This window comes from Harpia harpyja, chromosome 22, assembly GCF_026419915.1.
Source record: "Harpia harpyja isolate bHarHar1 chromosome 22, bHarHar1 primary haplotype, whole genome shotgun sequence".
Lineage (NCBI taxonomy): Eukaryota > Metazoa > Chordata > Aves > Accipitriformes > Accipitridae > Harpia > Harpia harpyja.
The window spans coordinates 9,102,944-9,123,036 of NC_068961.1; the positions used below are offsets into that span (position 1 = coordinate 9,102,944).

At 40.7% G+C, this 20,093-nt stretch overlaps 1 protein-coding gene across 2 annotated transcripts in view; it reads left to right on the forward strand.

Moving 5' to 3' along the window:
• P2RY8 (P2Y receptor family member 8) overlaps positions 1–19,077 on the forward strand; it is a 36,528-nt gene extending 17,451 nt beyond the window's left edge. The window contains exons 1-2 of one of the 2 annotated variants that reach the window (XM_052773672.1): positions 10,396–10,863; positions 14,508–19,077. In XM_052773672.1, coding sequence (XP_052629632.1) covers positions 14,576–15,649 — 1,074 coding nt within the window. In that variant the 5' untranslated portion in view covers positions 10,396–10,863; positions 14,508–14,575 and the 3' untranslated portion in view covers positions 15,650–19,077. Of the gene's footprint in view, positions 1–10,395; positions 10,864–14,507 lie in introns of those variants that run through there. The other variant, XM_052773671.1, reaches the window with a different exon arrangement.
• Positions 19,078–20,093: the final 1,016 nt, after the last annotated feature.

Sequence of the window (20,093 nt, forward strand, 5' to 3'; positions counted from 1 at the left end):
AAGCAATGGCTGGGACAACCTGGTGTGTATCTTCCAGCCGAGCACTCTAAGGATCCAGAAAAAAAAGCAGAGAAGCTCTGCCTCCTTAGATGTATCTGCTAAACACAGTAGGGTCAAACCTCACACACAGGCAAAGAATTTTATTTTTTTAATTAAGCAGCTGAAGTTGTAGAAATTTATTTGCAATAGGCTACAGGCCAAAGCTCTTGGGTGTCCTGATGGGGGAGCAGGAGACCCCAGGTCAGTGCTCCTGCCGCTGCAGAGGCTCAGGATGACAGAGGCCTGAGTCAAGAGCTGCTTCTACTTGTCTTGCAAGGAGTTCCCCTCTGCATCTTGAACAGGTGGTTTCCATGAGGAGTCACACTTCTGGTGCCTGAACACACACATCACACCTCGGTGCATTTGGTCAGTTTGTTTAGGGGTACTTGAAGGGTTTTGTTATTTCCATATTGATTGCTCTCTCAGCTGTTTTTTTCTATTCCAAGCACATCATAGAATCAGAATCATAGAATGGTTTGGGTTGGAAGGGACCATAAAGATCACTTAGTTCCAGGGCATGGGCAGAGACACCTTCCACTAGACCAGGTTGCTCAAAGCCCCATCCAACCTGGCCTTGAACACTGCCAGGGATGGGGCATCCACAGCCTCTCTGGGCAACCTGTGCCAGTGCCTCACCACCCTCACTGTAAAGAATTTCTTCCTAATATCTAATCTAAATCTACCATCTCTCAGTTTAAAACCATTACCCCTTGTCCTATCACTACACTCCCTGATAAAGACCCCCTCCCCATCTTTCCTGCAGGCCCCCTTTAAGTACTAGAAGGCCACTCTAAGGTGTCCCTGGAACCTTCTCTTCTCCAGGCTAAACAACCCCAACTCTCTCAGCCTGTCCTCATAGGAGACGTGCTCCAGCCCCCTGACCATCTTCATGTCCCTCCTCTGAAGTCGCTCAAGCAGGTCCATGTCCTTCTTATGGTGGGGGCCCCAGAGCTGAATGCAGTACTGCAGGTGGGGTCTCACCAGAGCAGAGTAGAGGGGGAGAATCCCCTCCCTCGACCTGCTGGCCACACTGCTTTTGATGCAGCCCAGGATATGGTTGGTTTTCTGGGCTGCAAGCGCACATTGCTGGGTCTTGTTGAGCTTTCTCATCAACCAACTCCATCAAGTCCTCCTCAGGGCTGCTCTCAATCCATTCTCTGCCCAGCCTGTACTCGTGCTTGGAATTGCCCGACCCACATTGCTGCCACATTTACCATCCTTGTTATATGACTGATGATGCAGTCCTGCAGTTACAGCCTTCAGCCCATGGAAATTCTGTATCACTTGTTGATGCAGCTGAATTGTTTACTGGATGTGACACAAAGCTTCCTGTAATACAATAGTACCAATCCTTCAGTGACACAGCCTATTTTGGCAGGGCTGTATCAGTGTGTGCCCTGGCCATACAATTTCCAACAGTTATTTTCTTTCATCAGACTTCTCAGATGCCTAAATTAGGTCAGATTCCCAGCTGAAAACCAGGGCAATCAACCTCAGCATTTTTATGCTTTTTACATATCTGGAGAGACAGAAGTATCCGGGATTTTTCTGGCTGACGTTTTACGTGATCTGCTTCATACACTTCACACATAGAAACTGTTTGTCCAGTTCCTTCCTGGACTTCATTAATAGCTTTTCCTGTCCTTTTTTCTAAGAATACAGAGGATTTAATAACATTCCCACCCCTAAGTGTGTGTCATCCTGAACTATATGCTTTTCTGTGCCAGTTGGCTTTCTCTAGTCTTTAGTTTAAAAACTATGACCTTAACTTTTAGTAACAGAAGCCTTGCCCTGTTTTGGTTTAGGTCAAACCATATTTTCCTGAATAGGTGCCATCTGCACCAAACGTTTCCTTTATTCTTAGTACATTTATATCATTTTCCTATGCATCTATTTTCAAGTTACACACTGAAGCTGCAGGAAAGCAGTAATATTTCAGAGCACATCACTTAGAGCTCTCTAGGGCTCCTAACAACCCAAATTTTGCCTCCAAAGAACTGTCTCCTACTGCTCTATTGTTATTAGTACCTTATTGGAGCATAATTGTACCAGTCTTCAAAACTACCTTAGAGTTTGTCTTTATGTATCTCATGAGTTTCACAGTCTTCATCTCCAATGGGCAGTTTTCACACAAACTAAAATATCTATAAAGCCCGTAATCAGCTCCCCAAGGTCTAGAATTTCTCTCTATCAGGTGATATTTTAATCTGTGCCACTGAAGGTCCTCCCATCGATAGGAGCTTCTTCTCTGACTTGCCGTTCCTCTGTCAGTAAATGTCTGTTCTCCTCAGAAAGGCAGGGGCTACTCGTCCGTGGTGGGGCTGCTCCTTTATGGTGTGCTTGCAAGTTTCTTCAGCGTATTTCTTTTCTGCTGGATTGTTGCATTCAGTTTATTGTGTTAGTAGGTTTTAGCTGAACAGGAGAGGTTTAATTTCCTTTTCCTTTTAAAATATTCAGGTGATGGGAAGAGTGTTTGTTTTGTCATTTTCAAGTGCTAGAGGGTAAGAATATTGTGTTTTCTTTTCCCACACCTGAATTCTCACCACAGTCAAGTTCTTCTCTGTCCTGTAGACTCACTTTGAGAGCTCATGCCACCCCAGGACCCCCTTCTTGCTCTGACAAAGCCAGATATTTTGCTTGAAGTTAGACCCCAGCCTCAGCTAGACCTCAGCTAAACCCCAACAGTTTGATCCACAGCCAGGAGATGATTAATTAAGGGCAATTAATTAGCTGCCACAGTGTGTGCCACTTCACTGAAGATGGAGTCACACAAGACCTTACGTATATAGCTATGTTTGGAATCACCTAAGGCTTGCATTTAAAATACATGGAATTTTTTTTTGATGAAACTTTAAAAGTTCTAAGTTCTCCAGTCTAGGGGTTAAGCTAAGCAGATTTTTAAAAACTAATGCAGTTTTGTGTATTTGTCCTTGTCACTGCATTTCACAGACTTAGTGTCCTTTTCCAGGTGCTTGAATTTTAGATGTTACCTTAAAAGGAAATTCTCTTTAAGATTGGCTGAGCTCTGGACCCCACATTTTTCTCTACAGTGTTTTGGACCTAGTGAAACTCAAACTTTAAATTTAGTCTGAGCACTTTTTACATGAGGAATTGGAGCTCCTCTGCTGCAGGATTGCCTTCCTTTCATTTAAAGGTTTTTCCTACTAACACTTAATATCCAAACAGATGAAATTTCACTTGTAGTCATGAAAAAAAGTTTAAAGACAGAAGAATGTTATCAATTGTAGCTATACTATGAAACAAGAAAATAATATCATATATTATGTATGTTCATACAATATAATATCATAAGATATATAATATCATGTACATATATATGTACACACACACATATAGATGATGAATCAGTAACAGGCTAAAACATCATCCGATAAAAAAGAGATAAATTCTAGCACTTGGGGTGTTGATTATGGGGTTTACAGGTATTTCAGTTTGTGGTACCAGTGAAAAAAATATTTATAGCACACATATCATACAAATGATGTTTAATATATAAAATTTCATATTATATCAGTACATTATCATAACAACATCTCAAGCATAATATTCATTTTATAAGTTGGATAAATAAGAATGCTTACCTGTCCTCATGACGGCTTCCCACCTCTCCTTTACTTTGCTGGTGTACCCTGTCCTGAGGAGCTGCCTGTACCAGAATCACGCTAAGGCTGCTCTCACCTCATACCAGCCTGTGCTGCTTGCATGTGGTCACTATTTAAAATATCTTGGCTGTGTTTATTTACTTTAAGCATGTGGGCAAGCAGACAACTCATGGCAGAGAAAAAGTAGGGCGTAAGGTGGTAGTATATTGGTTGTAGTGTGGTACGTCCTATGGTATAGTAACGAATACACTTTCTCACATGGTAACCTGGAGCTGTTTTGCAAAAGTTTATCCCAGAGGTGTAAGCAATCTCCTTTGTCTGTATGAGTAAGATCAAATACATAGAGTGGCTTATCAGATAGGGATTCATACCTTTGCTTACATTGCAAGAATGTGTTTGCTTGCTCATACACTTAAAAATAGCAGACCACAGATACATGTAGTAGAAGAGATTGTGAGATACAAACTGTTTACAAATGGAATACCCAGAATTAACTCTAATAAGTTGGAGCTAAATGCCAAGGTCATAAAAATTATAGTTAAGACACTAATTTTTAGTGCACAGGTCAATAAATAACACCCTTCAAAGCACAGCATCTTCACTTTCATCATTTTTTCTCAAGATGGCAAGATTCCAGTAATGATTTGCAGAGCAGCGATGATCCAGATACCTCACGGCATTTTGCTAGCAATGGAGAGGAACTCAAGTAAAGCCAATAACAAGCTGTTGCAATATATTGTCTGTTAATAAAAGCAGAGACTAGCTCCCCCAACAAAACCAGCTGCAGAACACGTTTGACTTCTGCCTGTGATTATTTCATAGGTAACATTCATATAATGATATATCATCATACATCTTGACTATAATTAGGGCACTTCTATACTTCTCAATGCAGAAAGAGTATGTTAGACAAGGACAGAATCCAATTTTTGTCTTATTTATGCATTTAAATTACCTAAGTGCAGTGAGGACTTGAGAGGAAGACCAAAGCCTGAATATGAGGGCAATTGCAGTTTGGTTCAGCTGAAGAGCTGAACTTTGACCTGCTGTCTCACCTGCACTCGAGGACTTTCAGAAGAATGAAACAATAGCAGATGTGGTTTCAGGTTGCTATTCCTGTTGTATCTCTTTGTATTAGTGTGATAGCTGGAGTAGTCACAAAGAAACTGAACAAGACGTGAAGCTTTTGTTAGAAATATTTTTCTTTTTTTCCCATTTTATAATCTCCACTTCTTGTATGTTACCAGTCACACCTCTAACTGGTATCAAATTGCCAAACTGAAGATAAGTCAGGAAAAAAGTGTTAAGTGGTAAGTCAGGGAAAAAAATAATAATTATGTTGGCTCTTTCTTTTTCCTTTGTGTGCATACGTAACACTGCCTTTAAAACTAGGTCACAGAGTGTAGCTGCTCCTGTAGTTAGCTATTTCTGAGATTCCTGTTACCTGTGCACTGTGCCTTTGGGTACATCTGCTCAGCACTGTTCAGGCACGTGTTTTATACTGTGCCCTGTGCCAGCCACAAGCAGCGCAGCTGCAGTTATCGATGCTCAACATAAGCCATGAGCTTTTGCAGAGAAGCCAACTTTCAGTTCTTTCAGCGTGTGAATGAAGTGAGTTTGCATGAGCTCGGATAGGGTGAGCTGGCTTCTCCTGCCGAGCAAATTGCTCTGAGGTGCTGTGCACACAGAGCTGCCTCAGACCTCACTGGGAGTTGCACGAATACCAGACCTACCTCAGGACTGGTCCTGAGATATATGAATCCCGGTCATGCCATCTGGGCTCCATAGAGGTACTGCCTGTGCCCTAAGTCGCTCCTCTCAAGATAGATGCAGGTGATACATGGCTGTCCTAGTGACACATGCCCTGATCATGATATGACCATAATTAAAAGGCAGAATCGGCCAGGGTACCCCATGATTGTAGCTTGAATACTATTGACTGTTGATGGCAATGTTGAAAAAATGAAGAGACTTTCTCTAGCAGAGAATCACAGCCACTTGTAGGACGATATACATGGGCAACTGAACATCACTCAGGAAAAATACAGTGACACATAGCTCAGTAGCACAGCTATGATTCAGTGTTCGCACTCCGAGCCGTGACAATAAGCAGTAAGAGAAACTGTGCAAAGGAAAGAGTTGTGACAGTGCAAGATTTCCGACGGAGATCACCCGAGGTGAGGCCCAACCACTCCTCCCTTCAGGCAAGGCTGGGAAGCATTGTCCAACGTGCTAGGGAATGAGGAGACAACCACAGAGCTCACACATTTCCCGCTGCCTTGGCTGGCATACCGCACTGGTCACCTATCTTCAGTGGGTATTGACTGGGGTCCAGGGGAACGAGTGGACACAGTATCAGTTCCAGCCATACAAAAGAGCTTCCAGCAGCCCGTTTTTTGTATCAAAGCCTTCCAGTAAGAGGCACAGTTTGACAGGAAGCAAGGCTCATTCTTTTTGTACATCTAGCTCTTCTTGCCCTTTCAGGAGCAGAAAACCAAATATGCGAGAAAGCTGTCAAGTGCATGTCAATTTAGCTCCTACAGAGCCCCTGGTCTCATGTATTTTTCAGCCAAGACTGTTTTCACTAGTGCTGATGTGAAAATCACTTCTAACTGATGTGTGAGCCAGGAGAAAGCCCAGTTTGCCAGGAGTTCACTGCCAGTCCATTGCAGAAGGCATCTGGGGAGAGAGCAGAGCGCTTGGTCCTGTAGGTGGGCTGTCAATACAGGCTAAAAGACATGTGCTGGGCAAGTACAGCAGAAGGACCAACAGAAGACAAAATAATCTTTATTCTGAGTTCCAGCTGCGGCATCTTTGCCACACCAACAGTTTTACGATCACGTAGGTTTTGACACACAGGCGGAAGAAGTTGGGTACAGGTGAGATCATGCATTTGGTCCTACTCCATGCCAATTCATTTTCACACAGAAGCTGACCTTGTCATTTTAAAGTGGCAGCTGAGCGGTCCAAGTGTGAAAGGGGACAATTGTGTTTTAGTGGACTAGTTCAGATTTTGACGGAATCTAGGCAAGTACAGGCCTCCAGGAAACCAGGATCTGAATCAACGGGATGTTTAAAATCGGCTGGATTCAGCTTCAAACACCTGCATTTACAATGGAAGTGACCACATATGAGCCTGTTATGGTCACTGAAGATCTGCCCAGTACGGTCATTGGCATCCACACTTTCCAACTCACCCTGAAATAGACACTTAGATTTCTATGGATGCTAAATCCACGGCTGTAGCAAAGACCAGGCAAGAAAGGTGCCAGCTATACCAAAATCCTGCTACTTAATGCTACTGCTCTGGAAAAAGAGTTGCATATTCATATAGATTTACTTAACAAGAGGAACAATAATTCAGCTTGTATTTACAAGTCACATGTTGCTATGCATCCAGCATGGGATTTTTGGGACACTTCTATTTATCTAGGAGGTAGTAAGAGGTTTTGTACATACTGGGACCAAATAGTGGAAGTAGTGGAAGAAGGCCTATCTGAAGACAGCCGACGTGCTCAGCCAAGTTCTTTGATTCACCCCTGACAATACTGTTTGCAATTTCTGGCCCCACTACGTTACATGAATGTTAGAATTACCCTACATTCTTTGCTCAAAACACTTCCCAAATACCATGCCAAATTATCCTTTCAGCTACACCCGCAAAACTTGGTTGACTGTCCTGTTTATGGACTCCATCATATATTAAATTGATCAACAGCTACAGACTGTCATATCCTTAGTGCAAGTTCAAGAAACAGCAATGTGTGAACTCTTTTTTTTTTTTCTTTTTTTTATCTCTAAAGATAATCTTCAAAAACATGCCTGCAGCCCTACCTCAATTCTTTTGTGGACTGAAGAAGAGGGGAAACATTCAAAAAGAGTTTCACAGAAAAGAGAGATGAAAAGATAGAAAGTACAGATTTCAAATAGAATATATATACACACATATGTTTATGTGTGTGTGTGTATATATATGTGTTTGCATTATTTCACCAAGAGGCATGTTACCTTGTGCTATTGGGAAATAAGAGCATGCACATGGGCAGTGACTGCAGAGAAGTGTAAGTCCTGTAGAATGAATTCCTGAGCTGTTATGGTGAATTCTTAAAAGCAGTTGCCTTAGCTTTGCTAATCCTTTTAAAAATAACAGGCTTGAAAAAATTAAGCTTACAAAGTCTGTGCATGTAGGAAAGACCAACATATATATAATATTCTAGCTATTAGCCCATAAACTGGAACATCTTTAAATCTTTAGGATGCTTACTCTGACTGAAATTTAAACCAGCCTAGAAAATCTATCAGTGGAGTTACACAAGTTGGGTTTCAATTGACCCAACAAGGTTTTGCTCACAGAATTTTTAAAAGCTGACTATCTTGCACACCAATAAAGAAAACTGCAAACTGCTTCATTTTGTAGTGTAACTAGCACTTAAAGTCACAGAATCATGCTTCAGATGCTCAGAGGTTTTTGTCAATACTGGCCCACAACCTTACCTTTTTCATAATCCTGACTACTGCAGAAATGAACTTTTTAAAGACCACATTGACTAGTTTCACTCTGAACAGGGTTGTCGACAAGGATGACAGTGGCTGTGTTTATGCAAACCTTATCTAAATTAGGGTGGACATTGCTAACACCAGCACAGAATCTTGACTTTGCTAATTTATCGTTAGCAAAGGTGAAGGTTCAAGTGAACTAAAATTCAACTATCAGCAAAACTGCATAGTCCAGGACAGACACAGGAAATATAAAGGTAGCTATGTACAGTTAATTTTACTACTTAGCTAATTCTGAAAAATCGGTACAGTATTTGCTTGTGATGTTTCTTTGCCTCTCACCTGTATATTTAGATTTCACACTTAGTAAGACTGCTTTGGTTGAATCTTGGAAACTGCCTACTTTAATAGGCAGAAATGATAGGATTATTTTTCTTCACTTTTGAACAAAGCTGCTTTCTTCCAGATTGATATAGCTAACAAGCTCAACAGGCATGTACCTCTCCACTACACTAAAGCTGGCAATGCTTCTACAGTTTCTTACTGAAAAAATTGAGGGTTTTTTTACCTCTCAATGTGAACTCCTTGTGGAGAGAAGACACTCTTGTTTTACCTTGCCCTAACCATTTGAGGTCAGAGCTATAAACACGACAGGGTTTTCTTTGACTAGGTGTACTAAGATAAAGACTGAAGTTTGTCTCCGCAAGAGTTTTTGATTAATACGGTGATTATAATGTAACCCTTTCACTGTAAAAAATACGCTGTCTTTTGCAGTGAAGGCATACATATGGTTTTCTTATGTCCCTTATCTGAATAATCTATGGTGAAAAATAAGAAATACAGAACAGTTTTATTTTTCTAAAGCTAAATGGCATAGAAGGTTGTGAATATTGCAGCTAGTTAGATGTTTTCAGATTTGGCTTATTTGCTCAGAAATACTTGTACACACAAGTGCACAGAGGGTAGAAATCTCATTTCCCAAATGCATTTATTCTTAAAAGAAGATAAGCTAAACCCTAGTGTGAAATAATGCCTTTGTGATAACATAACTACAGGCTCAGCAACAGTTTCTGATCTTTGCAATAATGCTGCTCAGAACAAAACAACACACATGCAAAAAAGACATTAGCGAAAAGAACAGGGAAGGCCCTGTAATACAAAGAAGTTTCTTAGAAGACTTAAGTTCAGATCTTGACTGAGTGAACCAAACCCTTGGCTTTTAGAGATGTAGAGATGTAACCCTACAAGCTAAAATTTGCATGAAAGTCTATTGCAAGGGTGAGAAAGAACCATGCAGACAAAACCTGCAGCCTCTTTTGGTAAAGCCCGTATTCGTTTTAAGGAACACACAATCAGAGATGTACTCATTTACATTCCTCAGTTTGGTGAACTTGAACATTTGCAGAAGTGTTTCTCTGAATCGCATCAATGATGCTTTAGCAACAATAACTGAGATGTGTTACAAAAGGGTACTTTTTTGTCTTGTTCCTCGTATTAAAACCCCTTATTCTATTTAAATATCAAAGTGTTTGTCACTCTTCCCACAACTCAAGATGACTGGCTCCTGGTTCCTTGCCTTCCTGGCTCCTTCTTCTCCTCATACTGAGTCTACAATAGAAATTGTCAGTTTTCTGTGCTTGTCTAATATTCTTACATCTCACTAGTAATTCAGACAGTGCAGGAGGGCTTGAATCCCCAGCAGACATACTGCACACTAAGTTTTCACCAGTTTTAGCTACATTTAGGTAGACACAAACTATCCTAACCCTCTCGCTCTTGTTACTGCTTTGTAACAGTATTAAACTGAGAAAGTAAAAAATAAAAATGAAAAACTATTTTCAAAAAATGCAGTCTTTTGAGAAAAAACAAAATACATTCTTCAGCCACATTTGCATTGATTAAAAACCATTAATATGTTTTCTCTAAGTGCTTACAATAAAATCAATAAATTCATTTTGCTTCATTCTGAATCTGTTTGCAATTGAGTTGAAATTGCATTAGTTTGTTTTTCCTGTAATCTCAAATATGCCATCCTACATTCTTCAGCTGGAAGGGTGTCTCTCCAAAAGTGTAACAATACTAAAGAACTGATGAAGTAAGACCTTTTTATTCTACACAACAGTGCTTTGACAGGCAGTGAACAAAAAATTATGAAATAGAATAGGTTTTGGAAGGTTTTGTGCTGCATGATATGTTTTGAGATTCATTTTTTCCGTCTGAAATCACAAAACAAATCACAAAACTTTTTATGAAATGGTAATTCTGGTTTTGATTTGGCTTACAGGCTTTTCAGTCTTTTTCACAGGTGCACTTGACATCAACAACAGGAAGAGAATAGATGTAAGAGAGGAAACACATCAGCTTTATTTAGTAGACCCCTAAAAAGAAAGTAGACACATCTCTATTGTTACTTTTCCATGGCAAAGAAATAACATCGTCCTCTTCTGATTTTTTACTGTTTGATTTTCAGTATACCCTTTAATGTTTTATTTGTCAACTTTTGTCAGTTGAAGGGAAAGGTATCACCATTCCTGTCAAAAAGGCACTAAGCAGCTGTCACCTTTGCTTATGGCTACAGCTCAGATGAAAACCTGGCGTTACTGAATTTCCAAGTGAGCTTTCTGTGCAGAGTGCCATGAGCCAGTGAGTACGAAGAGAAGCAAAAAAATCCTATCTGGAATTAGCGAGCATTATTCCAGAGGCTGTAAGTTCTCTTAGTACCTAATATAGAACTAAAATACATTCATCCACTAAATGTTTCAGAAATGAGGCAAGCAGAAAAGCTTAACATTTCTCTTTCTGTGTCAGAAGCTTGAGGACTGATATAAATGGCAGTAAGACTGGATCTTCTCACTTGAAGAATCCTTACTGAGTTTTTGTTTCAGTCGACCTGTATGTTCATTTTTCTGTCGTAGTTTAAATATAGCTCTCCCCCAAAATAAAAACAAACCCATGCCTTTCTAACAGGGATATTTATGTAACAGAACTATATTTTTACAGATTATGCATAAGATTATGCATATGAAAACTTAGCTGAGGGTCGATGTTTTAAAATTATCCCTCTGCAAAGTTTCTCTTGCAGAGAATCTGTGCAAGCTCCACTGATTTGAATTGTGTTGGAAACCTGAAATTGAAAAGAAGAAACTCATAAAATGTAAGGGGAATCTAATTCTAATCCTCATAAGGACTACTTTCTCACTTGATTTATGACATTTTCAAGTTAAACCACAAGAGACAGATAGAGACTGTGGTTGCAGTGGGGGAAAGACATAAAGTTACCCTGAACAAGATGGAAATATAAATACAGCGTTAACTAAACCCAAATAGACGCAATAATGGGAGAGGTAAAGTATGTTGAAATACTACATTGTGGTTCCAGCAGCTTAACCTGGGCATTTAAAAAGCAAAGCATCACAAGTAAGGGTGACTCAGAGCAGGAATTTCTGCTAGCCCAGGCTTTCCTGAACAAGGAATTCAGGATTAGAGCCCCAGAAGGATTTGGCAAAAGGAAAGGCAAAGTTGGAAGGAGGATTTTCTGTACTGCACGTTTCCCCAAGAGGCTGTTTGCCCTCAAGAATGACTTGCAGCAACATTCTTGTGTGCTTTGCATGTCCCCTCTTCCCCCGCATGGTTCTTTTGCTCCTTGTGATGGACACCTTGCTTACTGAAAACCATGCCAAGGGGACCTACCCTTTTTGGAGAGCTCTTGTAGGCACCTAACCACAAAGTCTGGTGCCTTTCAACCCCTATTCAAGAGGTGCCTAAATTTGGGAGACACCTGTGTTTTACTGACAGTGGTGTTCTACAAGGGCATAAAATTTGCCTTTAGTCAGGCCATGAATCCTGCCTGACACTGTTTTGCGTATTGCAGCATCTATGCGTGCATTTGTTTATCTCCTTCTTATCAGGTTGTGCTCTCAGAAAAAGCAAGTTTAGAAGAAAATACGTTTGTGATTTGCCCTAACAAAAACCCAAATGTAGGAGGTATTCAATAGCTTTATGACCAGTGTGACACATTTAATGGAAACTACTACCTCCCAAGTACATACAATTTCTATAGGAATAGTATCTAGGGGTGAGATCCCTTAGCCTGTGAGATCAAATACCTTTCACTTGCAAAGGCTTATAATTAGAGGTCTGTAGATACTTTGATATAGATAAAAATTTTCTGTTTGTTTTGGGAAGTTTAGTGTTGTTAGGCACAAAGGGGTGCCACTTGAGAAGGATTTTTGAGGCAATAGAGTTCATGAATAGGTATTTACTATGGTAAATCATAGACAGAAGACTTGAAATAGATAGCATTAAGGTTTTTTTTCCAAGAGCTTTGTGTCAGTAAGTGCTTTTTCAAGTTCCCTGAAAACTGAAGAGTTAGTTTCATTCTTGATATAGCTCTACCGGCAAGAACAGAATTTAATCTGCAATGGATTTGGCTCAAAGAGGTTTTTGCAGTTGTGATCATGTGATGTGCTCATTACTTGGAACATGTTTGCTCTGTGACATGTGCATGATATATTAGGAACACATATCTGACTTCTTTGCAATTCCTATTTTCTCGTGCCTTTTTCTGGGCTTCCAACTGCTCAGCTAGAAGCTCCTGAAAGACTGGCAACATTAGGTAACATCATTTGTTTGATACTGACTCTCACTACTTCTGAATATTTTTAGCTGACATTTGAAGCACTATGTCAAATTGATCAGATCAAGAAACAACAGAAATAAGCCCCCTCTGAGCTTCTTGCTGCTGTAGCTGTGCTTTTTCTGGATCTGCACTCAGTTTATTTTTAAAGTTGAGTATCTCTCTACGGCACTACAGCCTTCAGAAGAGACTTCACGTTTGCCAGGTCTCAGGAACCATCAACAATTATTTTGTGAAAGATCCAGCAAGTTATTCAGTAAGACCCTCTGTCAGAAATCACAGGTTTTGTCAGAACGGTTATTTCCAGCTAGAGTTAGACAGCACCGAGGGCTGGTCCCTCTCTGAGGGACTGACCTGTTACACTGCTCATGGGCTATGACCACACACTTAAAGGTCTTATTTAACTAGACCTGAGCTTAAGTGACACCAGCTGACTGGCACCTATGTTTTTTAATCTCACTTCCTACAGCAGGTGTGCCTTGCAAAGAGATGCTTGGATTAAACAGTGCAGGTGATCAGAGTCCACAAGTAGGAGCGTGTGCCTGAACCCACCCTCTGCCCCTCTTCCATTAAACAGCATAGACGTGCCCACAGTCACCGGCTGGCTTGGCCTGGCACCCTTTTCAGGCCCCTATGGCCACTCCTCACAGAATTTACTGTTGCTCCATCCTCTGCCTTTCTGGTCATTCATTGCCATTTCTTCACTTTTTCGACCTGGTACTTTTGTGAAACTGCATCCCTGTACTTGCAGCTTAATGAAAGTAAGCACACGTGCATGTAGCACATTGAGGCGTGAGTTCTTGCTTGCAGCTGCTAAATGCTGCTACACTGTTTAAAATAAATAAGCTAAACAATAAGCTATTGTGTCTGCCAAGAAAGATCTATATAGGCCAGACAGTGAAAGCATGGTTTTGCTTTGCAGACTGCAAAACTGAAACCAATTTTGCAGAATTACAGGTGATGGCAATAAGACAGCTGCAAACACAACATTTTTTAATAACTTACAACTTGCAGAAATTGAAACTCAATAGCTTTTCTTTTTGTTAGAAGAGGGCTTGTTACTTTTGCCTGGTCCCTTCAGCCTGTTAGCCAATCCAAGCAACTGCAATCTGTCCCTGGTTCTCAATTATACATGGTGCTTTCCTTATATTCTGTTTATCATGAATATACCAAGAATAATTGGTTGCATGTTCTCCTTTCCCCAATTAAAAAAAAAATATTAAAAAAATCCAGCACTTACTTGGAATGGATCACTGTTTAGTTGGGGAAAAAAAAAAGTCAGAAAATCTTGTGTATTATAAGAAGCAAAGTCATGACATCTAGAGTAGATAGGATGGATTTAACTCATGGAGATGCTATGGCATGGTGTTCCCATGCAGACATCAATTTAATTTTAATTTGTGATATGTGATTTTCTTTATGTTACAATAACATAAGAGGTGTAATAATGTATAGACTGCAAAAAGTATCAGAAAGCCATTCAGCAGGTAAAAAGTAGTTGTTCAAAGCTAGGAAGAAGTGAGACTGGTAAAACATTACTGTGATTCAGAACGCGAAGAGAATTTTCAGAAGATAATTTTACTGGATTCAGTTCATTCAGAGATAATCTGTCAAACTACAGAGGGGTTTTTCTTAGTTTGATTAATAGAAGAAGTATGTTCTTAATTTCTGTTTTGACTTATTGCTTTTCTCTCTTGACATTTGTCCTCCAGGTTTTTAAGCCAAGTGTTCATGATATGATCCAGCTGGCTTATAGGGATCAACAACCCCCTTGTGAATAATGGTTAAAAACGGATCCCACCTGGACGTTGAAACGCTGGCAATGCTCCAGAATAAAGCTATCTCCATCACCCTCCCAGTTGTGTATACACTCGTGGCTATGATCAGTATCCCTGGCAACTTGTTCTCCCTTTGGGTGCTCTGCTGGCACATCAAACCCAAAACACCTTCTGTTATCTTCATGATCAACCTAAGCATCACGGATCTCATGCTGGCCAGCTGCTTTCCCTTCCAGATTTCTTATCACATCCAAAACAATCACTGGAGCTTTGGCAAGACTCTTTGCAGCCTCGTGACCGTGATGTTCTACTCCAACATGTATTCTTCCATACTGACCATGACCTGTATCAGCATCGAGCGGTACATGGGTGTGGTATATCCCATGAAGCTGATCAAGTGGAGAAGAAAAAGATATGCCTTGGCTGCCTGCCTAGGTATGTGGTTTTTCTTGCTACTAGCCTTCTACCCACTAGAAAGCACAGATCTGACCTACGAAGTGAAAGAATTGGGGATTATAACCTGTTTTGATGTCCTCAAATGGGATATGCTGCCCAACTTCGCAGCCTGGGTAGCCTTTCTCCTCACGTTATTTGTCGTGCTTTTCCTGATCCCTTTTGTTGTAACAGTTGGATGCTATATAGGCACCATTCGGAAGCTTATTCAGACATCAAACAGATATGGTAACAAGCAGAAGACTAGGTCCATATACCTGGCGATGATAGTCCTTCTGGTATTCATCACTTGCTTCGCCCCCAATAACTTTATCCTACTTGTGCATATGATCATCCGCCTATTTTATGACAGGAGTTTGTACCCTGCCTACAAGCTCACCTTGTGCCTCAGTTGCCTCAACAACTGCATAGATCCCTTCATTTATTATTTTGCATCCAAAGAATTTTACCAGAAATTCATGCAAGTCTTTCGCCCCAAGGTAATTCTCAGCGACAGTTTGGAAAACAGAAGGGAAAGCTTATTCTCTGGCAGGACCATGTCAGCCAGGTCGATGTCAAGCGGACCTATGGATGGGTTAGAGGGAGTAAAGGTCTATTTGCAAAGGCAGGAAAGTGTTTTTTAGCCTTAGCCATCCCCAGAAGAAAGGCACCTGTGAGATCCATGAGTAGACACAGAAAACATTTCTTTTTGAATGGCTGTCCCCGAAATCCCTTGCTCCAGTGACAGAACTCAAGCCATACTTATATTGCATCTCCTGTTTCAGTATTTTCTGGCCAGAAATGGAAGTCTTAAAGGAACTGAATTTATTCAAGAAGGCACTGAAGCAAACCCAACATTGATAATTATGGGTTGGCCTGGAATTAGTCCTACTTTATGAAACCAAGGGATAAGTTTAGAACAAAAATTTCTTTCAGCTTGTATGATCTCAGTGTTTAACCAAAGGCTTGTGATTTTCTGTGAATGTGAAATATTACTGTATATGAATTAGAGCATACACTGAAGTTGGATTTGGGGTAGGGGGGTTATTTTTCTAAGCAATGTGCTGTGGTTTTTGTTTGTTGTCTTTTTTTTTTTATGTATGCTTTCTCTCCTGTTGTATTTCTATAAAAGAATGAGTAAAAATAGCTTGTCATTTTACCATTAATGTATAATGCGTAGCCACTGTGAATTCACCACAACACTCACCCAACTGTTTAACAGAACCAAACCACACTAACCTTTGAAAAGGTTAGGTTGACTCACTATTTCAATTTTATATATCAAAATTATCTCATACAATGAAAGGAAAGCTAGAACTAACAATGTTTGAGACTATTTCAGCTGCTGAGTGGATTATATTTTCATTTCTTGAAGTTATTAATTTCTCAGGATGGTGGGGAGCAGTTGGTTTAAGAAAACAGATTTTCTCTCATTGACCTACTACAGTAATAATGCTGCTGCTCATATATGATTGGTATCAGCAAGTCATTTTCACCAATTCACTATAGGCTATACGCAGAAGCACCATCCCCCTCGGCAGAGAATTTAGGTTTGTATAGTGCACAGACAGTGAGTTTATCTTCCTTATGGTGATGGTGTGGATGTTTAACCAGATTTTCAGCTGGATATATGAGAATTCAACCAGACTGCAGTGAGTCTGTGCCAGCAGAAACCAGCTGAAAACCTGTCCCTATGGCCAGATGTCAGAAACGTACTTCTTTCAAGAGGACAAACAGAAAGAAGAAGAAAAACTGAAAGCAAGGCTTGAGAATGGGAGATGTACTAAATACCCTGGAAATAGGTTTCGGCAGGTTGATTATGCAGTCCTGTGTTTGGGACTCCTCTCTGAAATACCCTTCTCTAACTTCTTTGCATATACTGTGTCATGTTTTAATTCTTCCCACATCTCAACAACTGCCTCTGTGCTTGGAAAGACAACTGCTACAGAATATGCACCAAGGGCAGACAAAGGCAAAGTTCTTCCTGTAGTATTTACAGCTTTTTATCTACCTTTCACCCTCATTGACAGTGAAGAGCCAAAAAACACCTGACAGAGCCAGACAAGTTTCCCCTCACAAGTGAGACAAAGCTATATGGTATCCTTCTGCTGCGCTGCGACGCCATCCACTGCTGAGTAAGAGGCTGTCTTCAACATCGTGGATAGTTGGTTCAGACACCACATGCTCAAAGCAGACCTATACTGATTTCTGAGCTCCTCTGCCTAAGGAAGACAACACCCAAGGCCCTTAAAATCTGCCTTTTTTCTTTGTGTATGACATGATTAAAACACAATTTTCCACCACTAATCACCACAAATTTCTTCACGATAGAGGCTGGATAACCACAAAATCAGCTGTGAGATATTTGTATGTCCTATCTTCTGCTAAAGTATCATCAGTTATTGGAGCAGGATAAATGTGAGTGGACCTAGTATTACCTTTCAAAAGCCATCTCAAGCGTTTTGTGGCATTTCACAGTGTTAGTTTTAACTGATCTGCATATTTTCTGCCCACAAGGGCAACCTTAGTGATATGTAACCCATCCAAACCTTCCCATCAATTTGCCTGGAAGCTACCCTGTGCTACCAGCCCGTGTGCTGGGTGCATATGTGCGGTGAGATGGGCTGGCTACTTTAAATCACCTCGCATGTGCTGAAAGAGAGGAACCCACTGAATATGTTCTTGTGTGAGTCTGGGGCTCTGAGCTCCTGTGTTAGCTCTAGCACATGCTCCAAAATGCCTGCTTGCACCAGGACCTCCAAAGAAAGAACGATGGCTCTTCCTAAGCTGTTCCACATACATCAGGCAGAAATTCAATTAGTTTACTTATGTTTTGCAAACCTGCGTATTAATTTAGCAGTGCATGGTTTCACCTTGCTGTTCAAGTCCCATCACCATCCACTTTCACAGAATTCCATCTTTCTCACTACCAAAACTGTTTTCAGCATTTTGCTGTGGCAGAAACTTTTCTGGAGGTTATGCTGAAATCTCTCTCTTTTTTTTTTAACATGTAAGTATTTTTACAATGAAAACCGTCACTTCTCCTAGCTCTAATGCAGATTTTAAACTCTGTTTTATCTTGAACCTGATCCTCAAGTGCTTAGTGCCTCCTAAAATGTGCTGCAATGTGCCTGAACTGTAACTGACACCAAATAGAGTCAAAAGGGCAGAAACTTTGCACTTTGGACATCAACTGCTAAACTTTGAAAAATACTGAATTGTTCCTTTTGCAAGAGAAAAAAGATGCTCACAACTGACTGAAAATGTTCTTCTCTCCAGCCTCACACAGCTCTTCATAGCCCTTCATCCCTCTTCTGATATTGTCTAAAAAGGAAGAGGAAGGATGCCTCATTCAGGTACCTCTTCATGCCATTTTACTAACTAGCCTCTAGTTAGCTCAGATTAGGCAGAATTCCCATTTGGGTCAGTGGGATTGTTCCTCGAGAAAGGAATATAAAAATGAACCCAACGACAGCAATCTTTTGAGTCTGATGGTGTATACTGTGAAGTATGGGGGGGGGGGTTTAGAGAGGAGGAGAAGGAATTATTTTTAAAAGTGGCCTAACATACTGTTCTTTAACACTGGAAACATGTCCTTCTGGGGGACCATAAGGTAGCAAGACTTCTACCCTCTTTGGTCAGTGGGTGTGAGTTGAAATGCATATATATATACACATAAATATATACATGTAAATGTAGATTGCCATTCGAGAGGTTATTGAGAAGTTCATGTCTGTATTGCCTTTGGTTTGGGGAATATGGGTCCTGAGCAACATGCTTACTTGATTGCCTCTCTGGTTAATGTAATTTTCCTGAGAAGACATGAATGTATAGGCTTCTGTTTGCTTTTGGGTTATGGGGGTTTTGTGGTTTTATTTTTAATTATTGTTTAGCAATTTAATCTATGAATGTGCTTGGACTTTTTTGTATATATAATAAAAAAACCCTAAAACATAAAAAGGACATGATTTAAGATTCTTTCCTTTGTTTGCACCTGTCATGTGTGAGAAACTTCCAAGCTTAGAAGAGGACAGGGAAACCACATTATGAAATAAAATTAATCCGTTTCCCATTGCTGTTGTGCTTTTTTTAGATTTCTGTATCATTTTAAGTCTCTTATTTTTCCCATGCATTTTGCAGATTGATTTTTTTTTTTGCACACCTGTTCATTTTTTTATCTCTCTCTCTCTCTCTCTCTTAGAAGCTGGCATTGGTATACCTTCTTTACACAAATTTTAAAAGCAGCAATACTTGAATGAGACGTTGGAATCCTTCTCCTTGCTCCTTGCCCGGGCATCGGGCACCTCCATGGGGACGGGGACGGGCTGGGACATGGGGGGGGCCCGGCTCGGAGGGGCCCACGGCCGGGCCGGGCAGGGCTGGGGGGAGCCGGAGTGTTGCTGGGGCAGGGGCTGACGGCCCCTGACATGGGGTCCTGGGCCCTGGGCGGGGTGGGGGGAGCCCCGGGGGGCTGGCAGGGACAGTCAGTGTTGGTAGTGCCTTGATGAATGTTCCCTAGACTGACTATGCTCCATTTTGGGTTCAGCATCTGTTTGGCTACATCTATGCTGATACATGAGAGGGCCAGAGATCATCCTAAAGTCACTCGATCATTTTTTGCTGGTTTTTTTCCAGTTCAAAGTGTTTAAAATAACATGAGGTCTACATTGATACCCACCAGAGTGGTGTTTCTCTAAGGAGATGCTTAGTGTATATGCTACATACCCAAAGGTGTGCATGATAGCATGAATGTCTGAGGGTGAAATTCAGCGTTGGTAAGTGTGAAGTCATGCACATGGGGAAATCCAGTCATAGCTTTGTGTCAAAATGATGTTGCTCAGCAGTGAGCACTATGAATCATAATGCATAATTCCATGCATCAGCTCAGCATTGTAGAAATCCATGGTTCACCCAGACTTTGTTTACTTTGTGCGCTTCTGGTCTCTTCATCACAGATAGGATACACACGAGCAGAAAAAGGTCAAGAGAAGGGCATGTGGGATGATCTACGGTATGAATTTAAAAGCTTAAGAGTTCAATAGTTTAGGACTCTTCAGCTTAGGAAAAAGACAATGTAAAGTGGGCAGG